Source organism: Bombina bombina, chromosome 4, assembly GCF_027579735.1.
Source record: "Bombina bombina isolate aBomBom1 chromosome 4, aBomBom1.pri, whole genome shotgun sequence".
In the NCBI taxonomy this organism is placed as follows: Eukaryota; Metazoa; Chordata; class Amphibia; order Anura; family Bombinatoridae; genus Bombina; species Bombina bombina.
In genome coordinates, this window is record NC_069502.1 from 487923612 (window position 1) to 487941232 (window position 17621).

Genomic DNA, 17621 nt, shown 5'->3' on the forward strand with positions numbered 1-17621 from the left:
TTTCTAAGCTTTTGTTAAAATCTGACAGTATTTATTATTACCTTTGTTTATCTGCATATATCACTCTGTTCAGGTGCTGCAGCTCCAATCTTTAACTTCATTGTTGTATCCTTGTTCCTTTTAAATCACCTGTTTTTAATTAGCTAGGGAGCATTTAGAAAACACACCATGACTGATATTCTTATTTTTTGCATTTGATCAAAAATCTGAGTATGAAGCCCTTTTAGCTTTTTGAAGTTTTAAGGGGTGATATTACATATGTGGTGCAGGCTTCATCGTAACTGCTGAAACCCACGTCGCCCGTAAATTTACCTCATACATCGGGGAATTACATAAACCGCGCTGGCAGTTCATAAACTGCCGTAACTCGGATAAACTGGCGATGTCCAGAAATGTGCAGAAATACACATCTCTGGAGTCCCCAGTGACTTACGGCAGTTTAGAAACTGCCCGTACGTAATGAAAACACAAAAAAATCCTACATCGCCCGTAAAAGTCTAATCCGTCTCCCAAAAATAAACCTGACACGTAAAACCCCCAATATCCGCCATCACCCCACTTTACAACTAATAATAAAAGTATTAACCACTGAACCGCCTACCCCCCACAACGCAATATACCTAATCAAACTATTAACCCCAATCCACCATTTACCCACATCGCAATCTACCTAATAAATATATAAACCCCTAACCCTCCATTCCCTAACATTGCAATCTACCTAATAAATGAATTAACCCCTAATCCGCCACCTCCACATCGCAAACTGCCTAAAAAATGTATTAACCCCTAATCCGCCATCCCCCCACATCGCAATCTGCCTAATAAAGTGATTAACCACTAAACCATCATCCCCCCATAATGCAATAAACCTAATTAACCTATTAACCCTAAAACTGCACTGAGGATTGAATGCAAGGTACCCATTTTATATTTGGGTACCTTGCATTTTCTTTTGGCTGAAATTTATAAATCAGCCAATAGGATGAGAGCTACTGAAATCCTATTGGCTGATTTGAACTTGTGGACAAGTCGTGCATTTTGAAGGTAGTTCTATGGCCTCTAGTCCCTATTTTCACATCCCACAATATTTTATATTGTTTCCTAGATGTTCAAGCTCTAGGAGTGAATACTCTGACTTTATAGCTCACTCTGATTTTTGTGTTCTCTCTCTTTCCTTATCTACTGAAGAGAGTTCTACATGAAAGAGTAACATTTTTAGTTTTTTTTTTCTCCCTTTTTTGGCCTTGCTTACCTTGGTTTCCACTAGTGCAGAGGCTGACAATTCAGCCTCCATAGATATTTCCAATATCACAGAGCATGCTGCTTCAGGATCCTCTGTTGTATCCAAACTCTCAAAGTTTTAAGTTGAAGGCATGGTTGTTGAATGTGTCTGCTGTTGTTACATTTTCAGCCTTGTAAAACTACAACTTCTGTTTTTTACTGATACTGGTTTAGTTTTTTCTCTTGGATAATGCAATTTATGTATTTACAACAGATATTCTTCTATCTGACTATTATTGCAGTCAAGATGATAGTTTACCTTCCTTCAGTCCTGATAAGCAGGAGAGTTGAAGGAAACCATTTTTCTGTTTGATTGGGGCATGTGGCTTTCTGAATTCTGCTAAGAGAGCTCAACTACTTAGTTATCTTTGTATTATTAGATAGACATTCACAAAATTTACCATCTCCTGTTAGATTGTTTTAGTTATTTTCAGATCATACATATAATAGAGTGAGCAGGTTCCAAAGGGGCTCAGTGTATACTAAACTAAGGTTTTGTGGCATTATGGGTTTAAAAGTAAATGCCAAGCCAGATGAACTTTGTAAGGCTAATGTTTGGATATTGAATCAAGTCTTTATTTCATAATACAAGCTTGATGTACACCAGTCAGCTTCTGCTGGATTTAGTTATAGTGTTATCCTTATTGATGGATATTAGTCTATCTGCTTCTGCAAAGTTTGATCGCAGGATTCTATCTTCAGTTTTGTCTCTTTAAACTTTGGTTATTTTCTGCAGTAATTTCTTGCATTTGTGTTTTTCTTTCCCACCCTTTTGTATTTCACAGCTTTGTAAATCTTCCCACTGGTAGGTATTACTACCAGGAGGGCCAAGATAACTAGATATCTTGGCCCATATTCTTGGTTAATTCCTACCAGGCTTCCTCCAAATTTTTTCCAAGATCACCTATTGGCTGGACATCTATTGGAGGAGGGGGTGATACTGTCTGGGAGTTACCTATATACAGGTAACTGAGGGAGTGGGCAGTTCTGTCCATGCCCCTTCGGGGAGGTGTTCTCGCTGGTATGTATTACCCAGGGATATGGGCCAAGATAAAGAAATTACTATATTTTGGGTAAAAATTCTAGTTATTTAAAAGAGAAAATAACTTTGACATACTTTGAAAATATCTACTACTTTGAAAATATCTAAGTTTCACTTACAGTACTTGTAAACCGACCACTACATGTTATTGTCTATTTTGTTCTTTACTTGATTTTGAACAAATTTTGAATTCACTTCAAGCAGTATAAAGTTCTAAAAATGATAGCTGTGTTCTTCTGTTGCATTTTTAAATGTCAGTATAAATTTAACTCAGTGTAAATGACTCTAATTAATGATTGGCAGCTGTATCTGCTAAACATTTCACACCTGAGGCTTGCTATAGTTAGGTTCTTAAGTCATAACTATAACAAATCAGTAAGTGGAGAGTAAACAACTTGAAATTACTAACTTTTGCAATAAAGTTGGCTGTATTTGACAAATCAACCTCAAGCTGATTGCAAGCTGGTTATTTGAAGACCACCAACTCCCTTTAATTATTTTTTCTTTTATTTTCTCTCTCAACTATTTCATTGGGTCACAGTTAGTGCATACTCTCATTGTAGCTAAATTCCTAAATATTTTAAATAAAGATTTGTTTTTTATTTTATATGTGTACAAAAAATACTTTTTAATTCTCCTCAGCATTTTCAAATTTAGAGGCTTTTAATATTAGAATTAGAATTCCTTCGGATTCCTCCAGGGTAAAAAAATCTACTTCAGGGGCAATAGAGATAAAGAAAGTCAAAAATGATATTTAAACAGAATGTGTTATTACATAAATATATCTGTATACACATATATATGTGCATGTATGTATATAATTAAAATATGTTTTTATCAGATTTATATGTGTGTAACTGTACTTTTACATGTATTTATGTTGTGTGTCATGCAAGTTTTTTTTTAACTCCCTACCCTTTTTGTGGCATTATATTTTGGACATTCAGTACTAAAGAATTACTGTATACGCATCAGTATACACATACATATTATCATTGGTTTATAAAATCTATTTTGTGAATCTGTTAAAATGATATTAAATAACATTGTTTAATTTTGATTAAGTGCATATATCTACAACAAATCTATTGTATTTGTTAACTTGCTATGCTTTTGAAAAGCGGAAATACATTTATTTTTTCTGAGCTTGGTACATTTTTACCAAACACTTCAAATGTTTCTTTATCAACTAAGGGCTAGATTACAAGTGGAGCACTAAATTATCATGCACCCACCAATGGGCAAATTTGCCCGTTTGTGGGTGGGCTATAATTAACCAGCCATTACAAGTGGCTGGTTATTGCTACCGCAAGTTTGCGGTAGCAATTAGGGCTCAGATAATTAACCAGAGATTCAATGTTTGGCTAATTTTCTAAAAGTGCCCCAAATGCCCTCAACATAGAGGAAATTTGTTGTTGTTTTTTTTTTTAAAAAGTAGCTTTTTAAAAAAAAATAAAAAGCAACTGCACTAGGCCGTTTTGGGGGTCTAAAGTTGGTGGGAGAGGGGTGTTAGAGAAAAATGCACTGAAAAGTGCCTTTACATTGCAGTCTATGGGAACTGTGTGTTCCCAGGAAATATATGTATTACTATATACAGTGGGGCAAAAAAGTATTTAGTCAGCCACCATTTGTGCAAGTTATCCCACTTAAGAAGATGAGAGTGGTCTTTAATTTTCATCATAGGTATACATCAACTATGAGAGACAAAATGTGGAAACCTATACCTATGATGAAAATTACAGGCCTCTCTCATCTTTTTAAGTGGGAGAACTTGCACAATTGGTGGCTGACTAAATACTTTTTTGTCCCACTGTACATATATATTTATGTTTTAATATGTGTATATACACATATTAACACATAAATATATATGTATATCAACATATACATATATATTTACAAATGCTGCAATTACTGCGCTACTTACCCCCTTAACTGCCCCTTCATCCTTGATGGCCCATTGGAGCCTACAGAAGCGCGCTCTTGTGAGCTCAATGCTTCCTAGCAATTGCTGTTAACATGTAATGCGCCAGTATTACACTGTGGAGCGCTAAATATCCCTTTCTTGATATTTAGCGCTCCGCTTGTAATCTGGTCTTTAGTGCTTTCAATTTGTAGTGATAACCTTGTCTTCTGCATCAAGAAAACATTTCAAATATACATTTTATTGCTACAAAATTCTAAAGAACCTAATCATGCATTATAAATCACTATTTTAATTGTTTTAAATTAATTGTAATTGTACTCCAATTGACTTTAATATTTAGATGATGACTTCAGCAGTAGCAGCAGCAAATAACTATTCCTTTTTCCACTGATTTATATATACTTTATACTTTGGGGCCTTAATTTTTAATATAGTCTTTCTAAAGTATCTGATTTTGTCCGTAAAAGGAAATAATCTACTTGTTTACTTAAAAATAATGTAATTACTGAGAGGTGATACAATTTTAAATCATTTGACATTTAATTAAAATACATTGCACAAATAGATAGATGACATAAATAGATAGATAGATAGATAGATAGATAGATAGATAGATAGATAGATAGATAGACATATATATAGATAAAGATAGATGATAGATAGATAAATAGATAGATAGACAGACAGAAAGATGATAGATAGATTTATATATGTTAAAAAATGTAAAGCACATTTTTCAGATACTAGGTTTTTTCATCGTTACTTTCCTTAATGGCAACTTGATATTTATTATCAAAAAAAAATATGTACAATTAAAAAGAACATAAATATGACAGTGTGTATTACAGAAGTCTAATCTCAAGTTTAAGTCAATATATGTAGATAAAAGGCTTGTCCAAACTATGTAGTATTCTGATGATATTTATTTAGCCTCCAAATCCCCCACAGTTATTTTATTCTTCTCCATTTTAAACACAAAGTGCATTTGTTATTGCTGACTATTTTGTTTGGTTCCAATACAAATATTCCTGTAGTTATATAAAGTTTGTGGCATTTATCTTTTCAAGACCTCAAAAAAAATATTATTATTTTTCTATTTATTTTATCCTTTATTTTAGGAAGAAAAAATACATTCTATATTACCTATCTTTGATATGACTGAAAAATCCTGCTTCATAATAAAAACAGGATATCTGATTCCTTTAGATTTCAACCCCCATCAAAAAATATAATTGCAGCTGAATAACTGTCCAAGTAATATCAAAAGAGGCTCATTTTTATTTTATGCTTCTTAAAATTGGAAAAAAAAAAAAAAAAAAAGCTGGAAATGGAAATTTGAAGAATATCAAATTTGTAGTCTTTAAGATAGTATTTAGAGAAAAATGGCTTATCTATACTATAATTGCGTATGTAACACGTTCATCACCGTCGCCAGTTGCTCATGCATCCTCAAAGGAATGTTGGCTGCGCGAGGCAGCCAAAAGAATGTTGGCTGAACGCACAGCCAAAAGAATCCACCTGGATGCAGCGTAGGCAAATCAGAAGCCTTAAAAAAAAAATGTAACCGCCCGCACAAAATAACTAAAAACACATAATCGCCCACAAGAAATAAAAATAAAAACACGTAACTGCCCGCACGAAGTATAACAAAAAAAAAATAACCTCTCGCACAAAGTATTAACAAACACCTCAACCATCTACCCACATTGCAAAACAATAAAGTAATTGACACCTAATCCGCATATAACATTATTAAAATATTATCCCCTTAACCGTCAACCGCCCACATCACAATAAACCTAATTACATTTTAACCCCTAAACCGTAAAACCCCCACATCACAATATACCTATTTAACATTTTAACTCTGAAACCGCCAACCCCACACATCACAAAAAACCTAATTAAACTATTAACCCCTAAACCGCCAAATACCTACAGCAATCAACCTAATTAACCTATTAACCTCTAAACCGCCAAACCCCCCACAATGCAAATAACTAACGGCTAGATTACGAGTTTTGCGTTATGAGGGGTGCGGTGATAAGTTGCATGTTATTGTCACCGCTCACTGACCTACAGCGCTGGTATTACAGGTTTTCATAAACCAGACGTTATTAGGCAAGAAGTGAGCATAGAAAAAAATTGCGCTCCAATACCAGCGCTGCTTAAGTCAGCGGTGAGCTGGTTATACGAGCTTGTGCACGATTTCCCCATAGACATCAATGGGGAGAGCCAGCTGAAAAAAAGCCTAACACCTGCAATAAAGCAGAGTAAAGCTCCGTAATGCAGCCCCATTGATTCCTATGGGGAAACTAAATTTATGTTTACACCTAACATCCTAACATGAACCCTGAGTCTAAACACCCCTAATCTTATACTTATTAACCCCTAATCTGCTGCCCCCGACATCGCCGACACCTACATTATATTTATTAACCCCTAATCTGCCGGTCTGAACATTGTCGACACCTACATTATACTTATTAACCACTAATCTGCTGCCACCAACATCGCCGACACCTACATTATATTTATTAACCCCTAATCTCCCGCCCCCAATGTTGCTGCAACCTACCGACACTTATTAACCCCTAATCTGCCGCCCCCAATGTCGCTGCCACTATAATAAACATATTAACCCCTAAACCGCCGCACTCCAGCATCGCAAATACTAGTTAAATATTATTAACCCTAAATCTGCCGCCCCTAACATCGCCGCCACCTACCTACATTTATTAACCATAATCTGCCGCCCCTAACGTCGCCGCCACTATACTAAAGTTATTAACCCCTAAACCTAGGTCTAACCCTAACCCTAACACCCCCTAAATTAAATATAATTCAAATAAATCTAAATAAAAATTGCTATCAAAACCTAAATAATTCCTATTTAAAACTAAATACTTACCTATAAAATAAACCCTTAGCTAGCTACAATATAACTAATTGTTACATTGTAGCTAGCTTAGGGTTTATTTTTTATTTTACAGGCAAGTTTGTATTTATTTTAACTAGGTAGAATAGTTATTAAATAGTTATTAACTATTTACTAACTACCTAGCTAAAATAAATACAAATTTACCTGTAAAATAAAACCTAACCTGAGTTACATTAACACCTAATATTACACAACAATTAAATAAATTAAATAAATTAAATACAATTACCTAAATTACAAAAAACAAACACTAAATTACAAAAAATAAAAAACAAATTATCAGATATTTAAAATAATTACACCTAATCTAATAGCCCTATCAAAATAAAAAAGCCCCCCAAAAATATAAAAAAAAAACTAGCCTAAACTTAACTACCAATAGCCCTTAAGAGGGCCTTTTGCTGGGCATTGCCCCAATGAAATCAGCTCTTTTACCTCTAAAAAAAAAATACAAACAACCCCCCAACAGTAAAACCCACCACCCACAATACCAACCCCCAAATAAAATCCTAACTAAAAAAACCTAAGCTCCCTATTGCCCATAAAAGGACATTTGGATGGGCTTTGCCCTTAAAAGGGCATTTAGCTCTATTGCTGCCCAAACCCTAATCTCAAACTAAAACCCACCCAATAAACCCTTAAATAAACTTGACACTAACCCCTGAAGATCCAATTACAGTTTTGAAGAGCCGACATCCATCCTCAACGAAGCTGGGAGAAGTCCTCAGTGAAGCGGCAAGAAGTCCTCAACGAAGCTGGGAGAAGTCTTCATCCAAGCCGGCAGAAGCGGTCCTCCAGATGGGCAGAAGTCTTCATCCAGACGGCATCTTCTATCTTCATCCATCCGGCGCGGAGCAGCTCCATCTTCAAGACATCCATCACGGAGCATCCTCTTCTTTCAACGTCTTCTTCCCAAATTAATGTTCCTTTAAATAACGTCATCCAAGATGGCTTCCCTTGAATTCCGATTGGCTGATAGAATTCTGTCAGCCAATCGGAATTAAAGGTGAACAATTCCTATTGGCTGATGCAATCAACCAATAGGATTGAGCTTGCATTCTATTGGCTGTTCCAATCAGCCAATAGAATGTGAGCTTAATCCTATTGGCTAATTGGATCAGCCAAAAGGATTGAAGCTCAATCCTATTGGCTGATTACATCAGCCAATAGGAATTTTTCACTTTTAATTCCGATTGGCTGATAGAATTCTATCAGCCAATCGGAATTCAAGGGACGCCATCTTGGATGACATCATTTAAAGGAACATTCATTCAGGAAGAGGATGTTGAAAGAAGAGGATGCTCCACGCCGGATGTCATGAAGATGGAGCTGCTCCGCACCAGATGGATGAAGATAGAAGATGCCGTCTGGATGAAGACTTCTGCCTGTCTGGAGGACCACTTCTGCCGGCTTGGATGAAGACTTCTCCCGGCTTCGTTGAGGACTTCTTACTGCTTTGCTGAGGACTTCTCCCAGGTTCGTTGAGGATGGATGTCGGCTCTTCAAAACTGTAAGTGGATCTTCAGGGGTTAGTGTTAGGTTTTTTAAGGGTTTATTGGGTGGGTTTTAGTTTTAGATTAGGGTTTGGACAGCAATAGAGCTAAATGCCCTTTTAAGGGCAATGCCCATCCAAATGCCCTTTTCAGGACAATGGGGAGCTTAAGTTTTTTTAGTTAGGATTTTATTTGGGGGCTTGGTTGTGTGGGTGGTGGGTTTTACTGTTGGGGGGGTTGTTTGTATTTTTTTTAAAGGTAAAAGAGCTGATTTCTTTAGGGCAATGCCCCGCAAAAGGCCCTTTTAAGGGCTATTGGTAGTTTAGTTTAGGCTAGGGTTTTTTTTATTTGGGGGGGGGGGTTATTTTGATAGGGCTATTATATTAGGTCTAATTAGTTTAAATATCTGATCATTTGTTTTTCATTTTGTGTAATTTAGTGTTTTGATTTTTTTTGTAATTTAGGTTATTGTATTTGATTTATGTAATGTATTTAATTGTTGTGTAATGTTAGGTGTTAGTGTAACTCAGGTTAGGTTTTATTTTACAGGTAAATTTGTATTTATTTTATCTAGGTAGCTAGTAAATAGTTAATAACTATTTAATAACTATTCTAACTAGTTAAAATAAATAAAAACTTGCCTGTAAAATAAAAATAAACCCTAAGCTAGCTACAATGTAACTATTAGTTAATTTGTAGCTAGCTTAGGGTTTATTTTTCAGGTAAGTATTTAGTTTTAAATAGGAATAATTTAGCTAATTATAGTAATTTTATTTAGATTTCTTTTAATTATATTTAAGTTAGACGGTGTTAGGTTTAGAGTTAGACTTAGGTTTAGGGGTTAATTACTTTAATATAGTGACTGCGCTGTTGGGGGCAGCAGATTAAGTTTTAATACATTCGTTTGACTGGGGATGGAGAGGGAAAGGAAGTGGGTTATAATTCTTTAATTCAGGGGCTAAATCACCTTGTATAATACTTATAGTCCCAGAATTCCAGAACCTTATGCAATAATATACATGAAAATGTACAAAAATGTGTGCAGAGAGATTTGCAACACAAAGAGAAAGACTGCAGGTTGTTGGGTTATATAATAATTCGACCCACTAAAGATTAAGGTCAGACAAAAAAAGGATAAGTAAATATATGAATAAAATCATACAAACATGCTCATTTATACTAAATAACTTTATTGGTGAAAAATATTTTTAAAGTCCGACTGGACTCATACTCATGCACACACACACATACAATTAAAACTAGCTGGAACTCAGGTAATATGGTTGGTATATCAAATAGCACTCTAAGACTCAAAATTTATTTACCGACAAGGGATCTTGACTGTTATAGTATTTTAATATTGATCCCTGGCGGTATACGATAGGCTATAGACAGCAAGAAAAAATAACTGCTGAATTAGTTAGTCCTCTGTAAAGGCAAGTCTGCACAAAGAGAGATGGGCAGAACACTATATAATTAGATGTGCTGGCTATTAGTGCATTAATTAGCTGTCCCTGCACACACTTAAATGTATTAGTGTTTTATTCCCAAACTAAGCGAAGGTTGCGCTATAATTATTATTCCCAGTATTGTTACTGGTAATTGTTAGGTTATAAGTATATAGGGCCCATTGATATTAGGTATAAACCTTAGATTCAGAAATAAGATATAGTGAGTGCCTTTTATTAGGTCACCAGTGTAGCAGTTGCTGTGTGTAACCTGCTGCTCGGGGTGAATATGTTGAAATAGAATAGCTTAAATGGATATTATTTGCTACAAACTAACATACGTTGCCGCAAATGTATCCAGTGTATCAAATGGTCACTGAAGAAAATAGGGCATGAAATGTACAAAATTCCCCAGTATCCAGACAAACCGATCACTGTTGATCATATGATTTTTAACAAGTGCAATATTGGTTTACATAACATTAGAGTCTCAGATATATCTATATGGTAAAATGTCTAAATTCATTAGCATAATGTTTATCAATCCAATGAGAAGTTACATAGCACCATTTTGGTGAACCAATTAGAATACGTAGGCGGGTTTTAGAAACGTAATGTGAAACGCGCGTCAGGGGCACGAACACGGGGTTATTGAACCTCTATTTTTAATTTGCTGACTCAGCCTTAGCACTCTCAATATATGCCGAATATCTATAGACAGTTAAAAGTAATCAGGTCTCCGCTATAGAAGAGACCTTTTGGTAGTTTAGCCCTTCTTTATTTCCTACTAACTTTTGTTAGGTGTTTGTAATGGGACATTTCCAATGGTGATCCCTGTATGACTTATTTATGCCACCTATAGATCAAATTAGACCAGTGACGTTTTGTAATCTAACGAGAGCATTTCTGTGGTATTTCTCCTGCTAATAGTAGGGAGCATATTTCGAAATCTATAAGCTTACGATATCTAAGCGGTTTAACTGCATAGCATTCAGACTAGCTGACAGAGCACTACTATGCAAGTTGCTAAATTACATTTGTGACTCAGATAAAAACTGGTGGATTGATAAACATTATGCTAATGAATTTAGACATTTTACCATATAGATATATCTGAGACTCTAATGTAATGTAAACCAATATTGCACTTGTTAAAAATCATATGATCAACAGTGATCGGTTTGTCTGGATACTGGGGAATTTTGTACATTTCATGCCCTATTTTCTTCAGTGACCATTTGATACACTGGATACATTTGCGGCAACGTATGTTAGTTTGTAGCAAATAATATCCATTTAAGCTATTCTATTTCAACATATTCACCCCGAGCAGCAGGTTACACACAGCAACTGCTACACTGGTGACCTAATAAAAGGCACTCACTATATCTTATTTCTGAATCTAAGGTTTACACCTAATATCAATGGGCCCTATATACTTATAACCTAACAATTACCAGTAACAATACTGGGAATAATAATTATAGCGCAACCTTCGCTTAGTTTGGGAATAAAACACTAATACATTTAAGTGTGTGCAGGGACAGCTAATTAATGCACTAATACCCAGCACATCTAATTATATAGTGTTCTGCCCATCTCTCTTTGTGCAGACTTGCCTTTACAGAGGACTAACTAATTCAGCAGTTATTTTTTCTTGCTGTCTATAGCCTATCGTATACCGCCAGGGATCAATATTAAAATACTATAACAGTCAAGATCCCTTGTCAGTAAATAAATTTTGAGTCTTAGAGTGCTATTTGATATACCAACCATATTACCTGAGTTCCAGATAGTTTTAATTGTATGTGTGTGTGTGCATGAGTATGAGTCCAGTCGGACTTTAAAATATTTTTCACCAATAAAGTTATTTAGTATAAATGAGCATGTTTGTATGATTTTATTCATATATTTACTTATCCTTTTTTTGTCTGACCATAATCTTTAGTTGGTCGAATTATTATATAACCCAGCAACCTGCAGTCTTTCTCTTTGTGTTGCAAATCTCTCTGCACACATTTTTGTACATTTTTAAGTTTTAATACATGTAGGTAGGTGGCGGCGATGTTATGGGCGGCAGATTAGGGGTTAATAATATTTAACTAATGTTTGCGAGGCGCGAGTGCGGCGGTTTATGGTTTAATATGTTTATTATAGTGGCGGCGACATTGGGGGCAGCAGATTAGGGATTAATAAATGTAGGTAGGTGGCGGCAACATAGGGGGCGGCAGATTAGGGGTTAATAAATATAATGTAGGTGTCGGCGATGTTGGGGGCAGCAGATTAGGGGTTCATAAGTATAATGTAGGTGGTGGCGGTGTCCGGAGCAGCAGATTAGGGGTTAATAATATAATGTAGGTTGCTGCGATGTCGGGGGCGGCAGATTAGGGGTTAATAAGTGTAAGATTAGGGGTGTTTAGACTCTGGGTTCATGTTAGGGTGTTAGGTGTAGACATAACTTTAATTTCCCCATAGGAATCAATGGGGCTGCATTAAGGAGCTTTACGCTGCTTTTTTGAAGGTGTTAGATTGTTTTCAGCTGATACAGTTTCTTAACTTTGCCACTCACGTTCTATGGGTTTATGGAGAAATACTTAACTAACACACCAATGGCGAGCCGTAATAAAGCTAATGACCGCCGCTACAGGGCTGCAAATGATCTGACCACCCAGGGCCCCAGCTCTGAGTCCCTATCAGAGGGAGAACTAATAGATACCCATCCCATTGTCAAACAAATAACCATGCTTTTCATGCCTAAAATTGATAATCTTCAGAGGGGAGTAGACACCCTTGCGGGTGAGGTTAAGCAAGTTCTCGACCAGGATGGGGGAGGCGGAGGGCAGAATATCTGACCTGGAGGATTCCAATGTTACTAACACTAGCAAGATAGAACAACTGGAGAGGCAAGCCACAACCCTCCAACTGAAAATAGATGATCTAGAAAATAGATTGAGGCGCAATAATATGCATCTCCTTGGCCTCCCCGAATCCATCAAGCAATCTGACTTAATTCATTTTGTAGAAAACACACTGCCACCTCTGTTAAACATATCTACCAAAGACCTAATTTGAGGGGTGGAGAGGGCACACAGAGTGGGCACGGACAGAGAAGGACAGAACTTAGCACAACCCCGCCCCATAATGATAAAGTTCTTGCATTTTCAGACCAAAACAGCCATCCTGAGAGCATACAAAAAGTTACATGAGCTGGTGTTTGAGAATGCGAGATTGCTATTATTTCAGGACTACTCTGCAGATCTTATGAGACGCCGCAGGGAGTTCTCGCCCCTCTGCTCCCAGCTCCACAAGGAGTTTCTTGACAAATATGAGCCCCTTGTACGCAGTCCCACGCGCAGCCCACAGAGACAAATGAGGGGGGAGGAGGGCTGAGAGGGTCTAGCAGGACTAATATAATAATATCTAAGTCTGTTTAATAATATAATCTTTACTTTAACATAATGGCTGGTTTGGTAATGACCCTGACCCAGTTGATTATATGCCTACTGAGGTTCCTCCTAGGGAAACCTTCTGATATGGCTGGGATTTTATGTCCTAGGCCCACAAACAGGATTTGGGAGGGTGGGATTCAGCTTAGACCTCAGACAAGAGGTAGTGAAGGTCGATCAGGATGTTTTTTTAACACAGTTTAACAAGAAATGTTTTGAGTTTATTGTTAGAGTTGTCTCTTGGACACTACTTCTATCTAGATGCCAGTATAAATAAAAATGTTTATGCTACAACGCATTACTTATTACTGGTTATAACACAAAAGATGTACTACAATGGAGTTCATTGACAAATTTGAGTTTCTTTTTAGCACAACAGCTACAGTTTTACAAGAAATGTTTTATGTTTTTTGTTTGGGTTGTTTTTTTTGCACTATTGCTATTTAAGTGCGAACATAAAGGAAAATGTTTTTGTCACAACACACTAACTTTTATTGGTTATGATATAAAAGATGTACTAAAATGGATTTCAATGACAAACTTGAATCTTTTCACAGCACAGCAGCTAAGACTGTCCGATTGGCGAGGCCTGGCGGGGGAATGGTGTGCTGTGAGGCTGAACCGGGAGCCTTTACACACGCCACGGAGGGTCACGAACGTGAGGTGTGTGACCCCCCCTTTTTTTTTTCTCCCCCCCTCTCCTCTCCCCTTCTTTACTTCTCCCCTCCTCTCTTCCCCTCTCCCCTCTACTTACGCTCTCATCCCTTGCCTGGTGTCACTTCTTCTCCCTGCTTTGCTGTACAAACTATGCAGCCCCTTTACCTACACATGTGGCCTTCACTCGAAGATCGTCAATATTAAATAACATTTAATTTATATTCCTGGAACATAGGGGGAATTCATTCCCCTATTAAGAGGAAGTCGATCCTGACTCACCTCAGGAAAAAATGGGCAGAGATTGTGTTTCTACAAGAGACGCACCTCTCGGATTCAGAGCATAACAAATTGCGGACTGATTGGGTGGGAAAAGTACAATATGCCTCGTACAAGACAGCCAGCAGAGGGGTAGCGATACTTTTTGGTAAACAATTGGATTATGAGGTTTTAGATGTACTTAAAGACCCCAAGGGTAGATACATTGTTGTACAGATCAGCACCTCAGATAATATTTACACATTATGTAACATTTACGCCCCAATCAAAAAGAATAGGAAATTCTGGGACTCCATACTGACTACACTCACACCTTTTCTGGGCACTCATATCATTCTGGGAGGGGATTTCAACCTGGCCCCAAACCCTCACTGTGACAGGCTTAAAGATCCCAGCAGATGTGCAGCGAGGAGCCTGCCTAAGGTGTCAGATAAATTTGAAAGAGATGTTTTTGAGGGCACCCTGGATGTTCTAGATATCTGGTGACGGCTTAACCCAGATGGCAGAGACTATACATGCATATCTCGTCCTCCATGTTGCGCATTGACCTCTTCATAATTTAAAATTCTCTAGTCACCCAAATTATTGATACAAAAATTGGTGAGGTTATTGTCTCAGATCATGCCCCCATAGCAAACAACATTCAACACATACACACTCCAGAACTTTTCTGGACTGCGGCTAAAGTGGTGCTTTCTGGTGATATTATTGCATACTTAGCTCGTAGAAAGAAACAATGCTTGGAAAAGATCAAGAGACTAAGAAATAGCCTGGCGGATGCTTACCGCGAGTACTGCACTACCCCCTCCAATAGTTCCTATCGTATATATGTTGGTGTCAAAACAGAATATGATGCACTTCTCGCTCATCATGCCTCGCAGGCGCTCCTCTGGACCCGAGGTAAATATTATCGTTACCGGGACAAATCAGGGAAACTTTTAGCTACCCTAGTAAAGCTCAATAACTCCTCTAAACACATTGCAGCATTAAAGTCGGGAGGCAAGGTGCTTAGAGACTCTAAAATGATAGCGGAGGCTTTTGCCTCCTATTATTCTACCCTATACGCAAGTGAACTCCCCTCAGGGAATGAGGTGAGAGACCGATTCTGGGAGTCTATTATGTTCCCAAAAATCTCTGAGGAGCAATTGAACAAACTGAATGCGTCGATAGAGAGGGAGGAGGTTGAGAGAACTATCATGACCATGTCTTTGGGTAAGGCACCCGGTTCCGACGGGTTGCCGATCGAATTTTACCGCCTACTTAAACCACAGGTGGCCCCCTCCCTCATGGATCTGTTTACCACCTATCTCAGAGAGGTGACGACACCCTCCCCAGAATTCTTATCAGCCTCTATCACATTGATTCATAAAGCAGGTAAAGACTGATTGTTGCCGAAATCTTATAGGCCAATCTCCCTGCTGAATTCGGACTATAAGATCCTTACTAAATTGTTCGCCGAGAGACTAAAATTTATTTTACCTGCCATCATCCATGAGGACCAGTCGGGCTTCATGCATGCACGTTCTTCAGTGGTTAATGTACGCAGGGTCCTACAGATAGTCCACCACTTCTGGTCTGGCTCTGGGATTCGTACAGGGATGGATGGCCCGGAGGCCTTCCTGCTGTCACTTGACTCAGAGAAGGCCTTCGACCGAGTGGAGTGGGGCCACCTTTTCGACACCATGACCCGGGCTAACTTCTCTGGCCCCTTCCTCACTCTTATTAAAAACCTATATCACTCACCCACTGCGAATGTCATTGTGAATAATGTTTTCTCACCTGACTTCCAGCTACACAGGGGTACAAGACAGGGGTGCCCCTTGTCACCTCTGCTCTTTAATATAGCGCTAGAGCCCCTGGCCATCAAATTACGGCAGGATTTTCAGGGCATTGATATAGCAGGAGCACCACAACATCTGGCACTATAAGCAGATGATATGCTTCTTTTCGTGCAGGATCCTCAGAAGCACCTGCCTGATATCATGAATAACCTTAAGAACTTTGGCCTATTCTCAGGATATAGAGTAAACGTACAAAAATCGGAGATCCTTTGGCTAAATAGAAAAGCAGGATCTGATGGGGACTACCCCTTCACAGTGGCTAAGCATGATATCACCTACCTCGGTATTAAGATCTCTGCTAACCCTAATAGGCTATATGCTGACAATCTAACCCCCATATGTGCTAAACTACACTCTCAAATGAATAGTTGGAGATCTCTGCCATTGTCGTGGTCAGGAAGAATTGCCTTACTTAAAATGGTGGTACTCCCCCGAGTCCAAAACCCACTTCTCATGCTTCCCCTGCTCTTGAATAAGCCTGATCTCAAGCTCTTAAACTCTGCAGTATGAAGGTTCATCTGGCAGGGGAAAAAATTGCGGATTTCGAGAGATAAACTTAATATGACTTTCTTTAATGGAGGTTTGGCACTTCCAGATTTTAGGCTCTATAACTGGGCCGTATTGATCCGTCTGGTAGTGGACTAGCAGGTAGGCACCCATCATTTTTGTCGCCCGAACTTGGAGCAGGCAGTGCTGGGGGACGTGTCCCTGGCTTACCTTCCACATGTGGAAGACCCGAGGTCCTTGAAGACCCTGGGCCTTAGCATTCTGTTCAAAGACCCTTTGAAGGCCTGGCATCTTGCCCACAGATACCTAGGTAAAACTTGTCATGCCTCGCTCTATCTACCTATTAGGAAAAACCCAGACTTCCCATCAGGATCTGACACCCTGCCCTTTAAGGTTTAGGAGGATAAAGGGATAAAGTCACTCAAACACTTATTTGATCCACTAACTAAAACAGTCAAGTCATTTGGTACCTTACAAAGAGATTATGGCTTACCAAGAACCCACTTTTATGCCTTCCTCCAAGTACGTCACTATGTTGGGGCACTGGTCAGAGACACAGCAGATTTTTGGGAGGGGGACCCTTTCCATCTCACACAATCACTGTACACCATGGGCAGGTTCTCTCTCTCAGAAATTTATCAAACTCTATTGCAACATCACCTTTCAGAGCTTCAGCCGTCTATACAGGTGGGCTGGGTCAGGGAGGGTTTAGAAGAGGTTACATGGGCAGAGATACGGAACAGTATGGAAAAAACTAGG

The 17621-nt window shown here is 38.1% G+C and overlaps 1 protein-coding gene across 9 annotated transcripts in view; it reads left to right on the forward strand.

Annotated features, from left to right (window-relative positions):
- MLIP (muscular LMNA interacting protein) overlaps positions 1-17621 on the forward strand; it is an 868816-nt gene that overhangs the window by 330376 nt on the left and 520819 nt on the right. For 6 of the 9 annotated variants that reach the window (XR_008402011.1, XR_008402012.1, XM_053710391.1 and 3 more), the window contains one exon: positions 14139-14244. The exons of the other annotated variants lie outside the window; for them this stretch is intronic. Coding sequence is in view for 4 of the 6 variants with exons in the window: in XM_053710391.1 (XP_053566366.1) it covers positions 14182-14244 (63 nt within the window). In the remaining 2 variants the exon portion in view is untranslated. The remainder of the gene's footprint in view (positions 1-14138; positions 14245-17621) is intronic. 9 annotated transcript variants of the gene reach the window in all.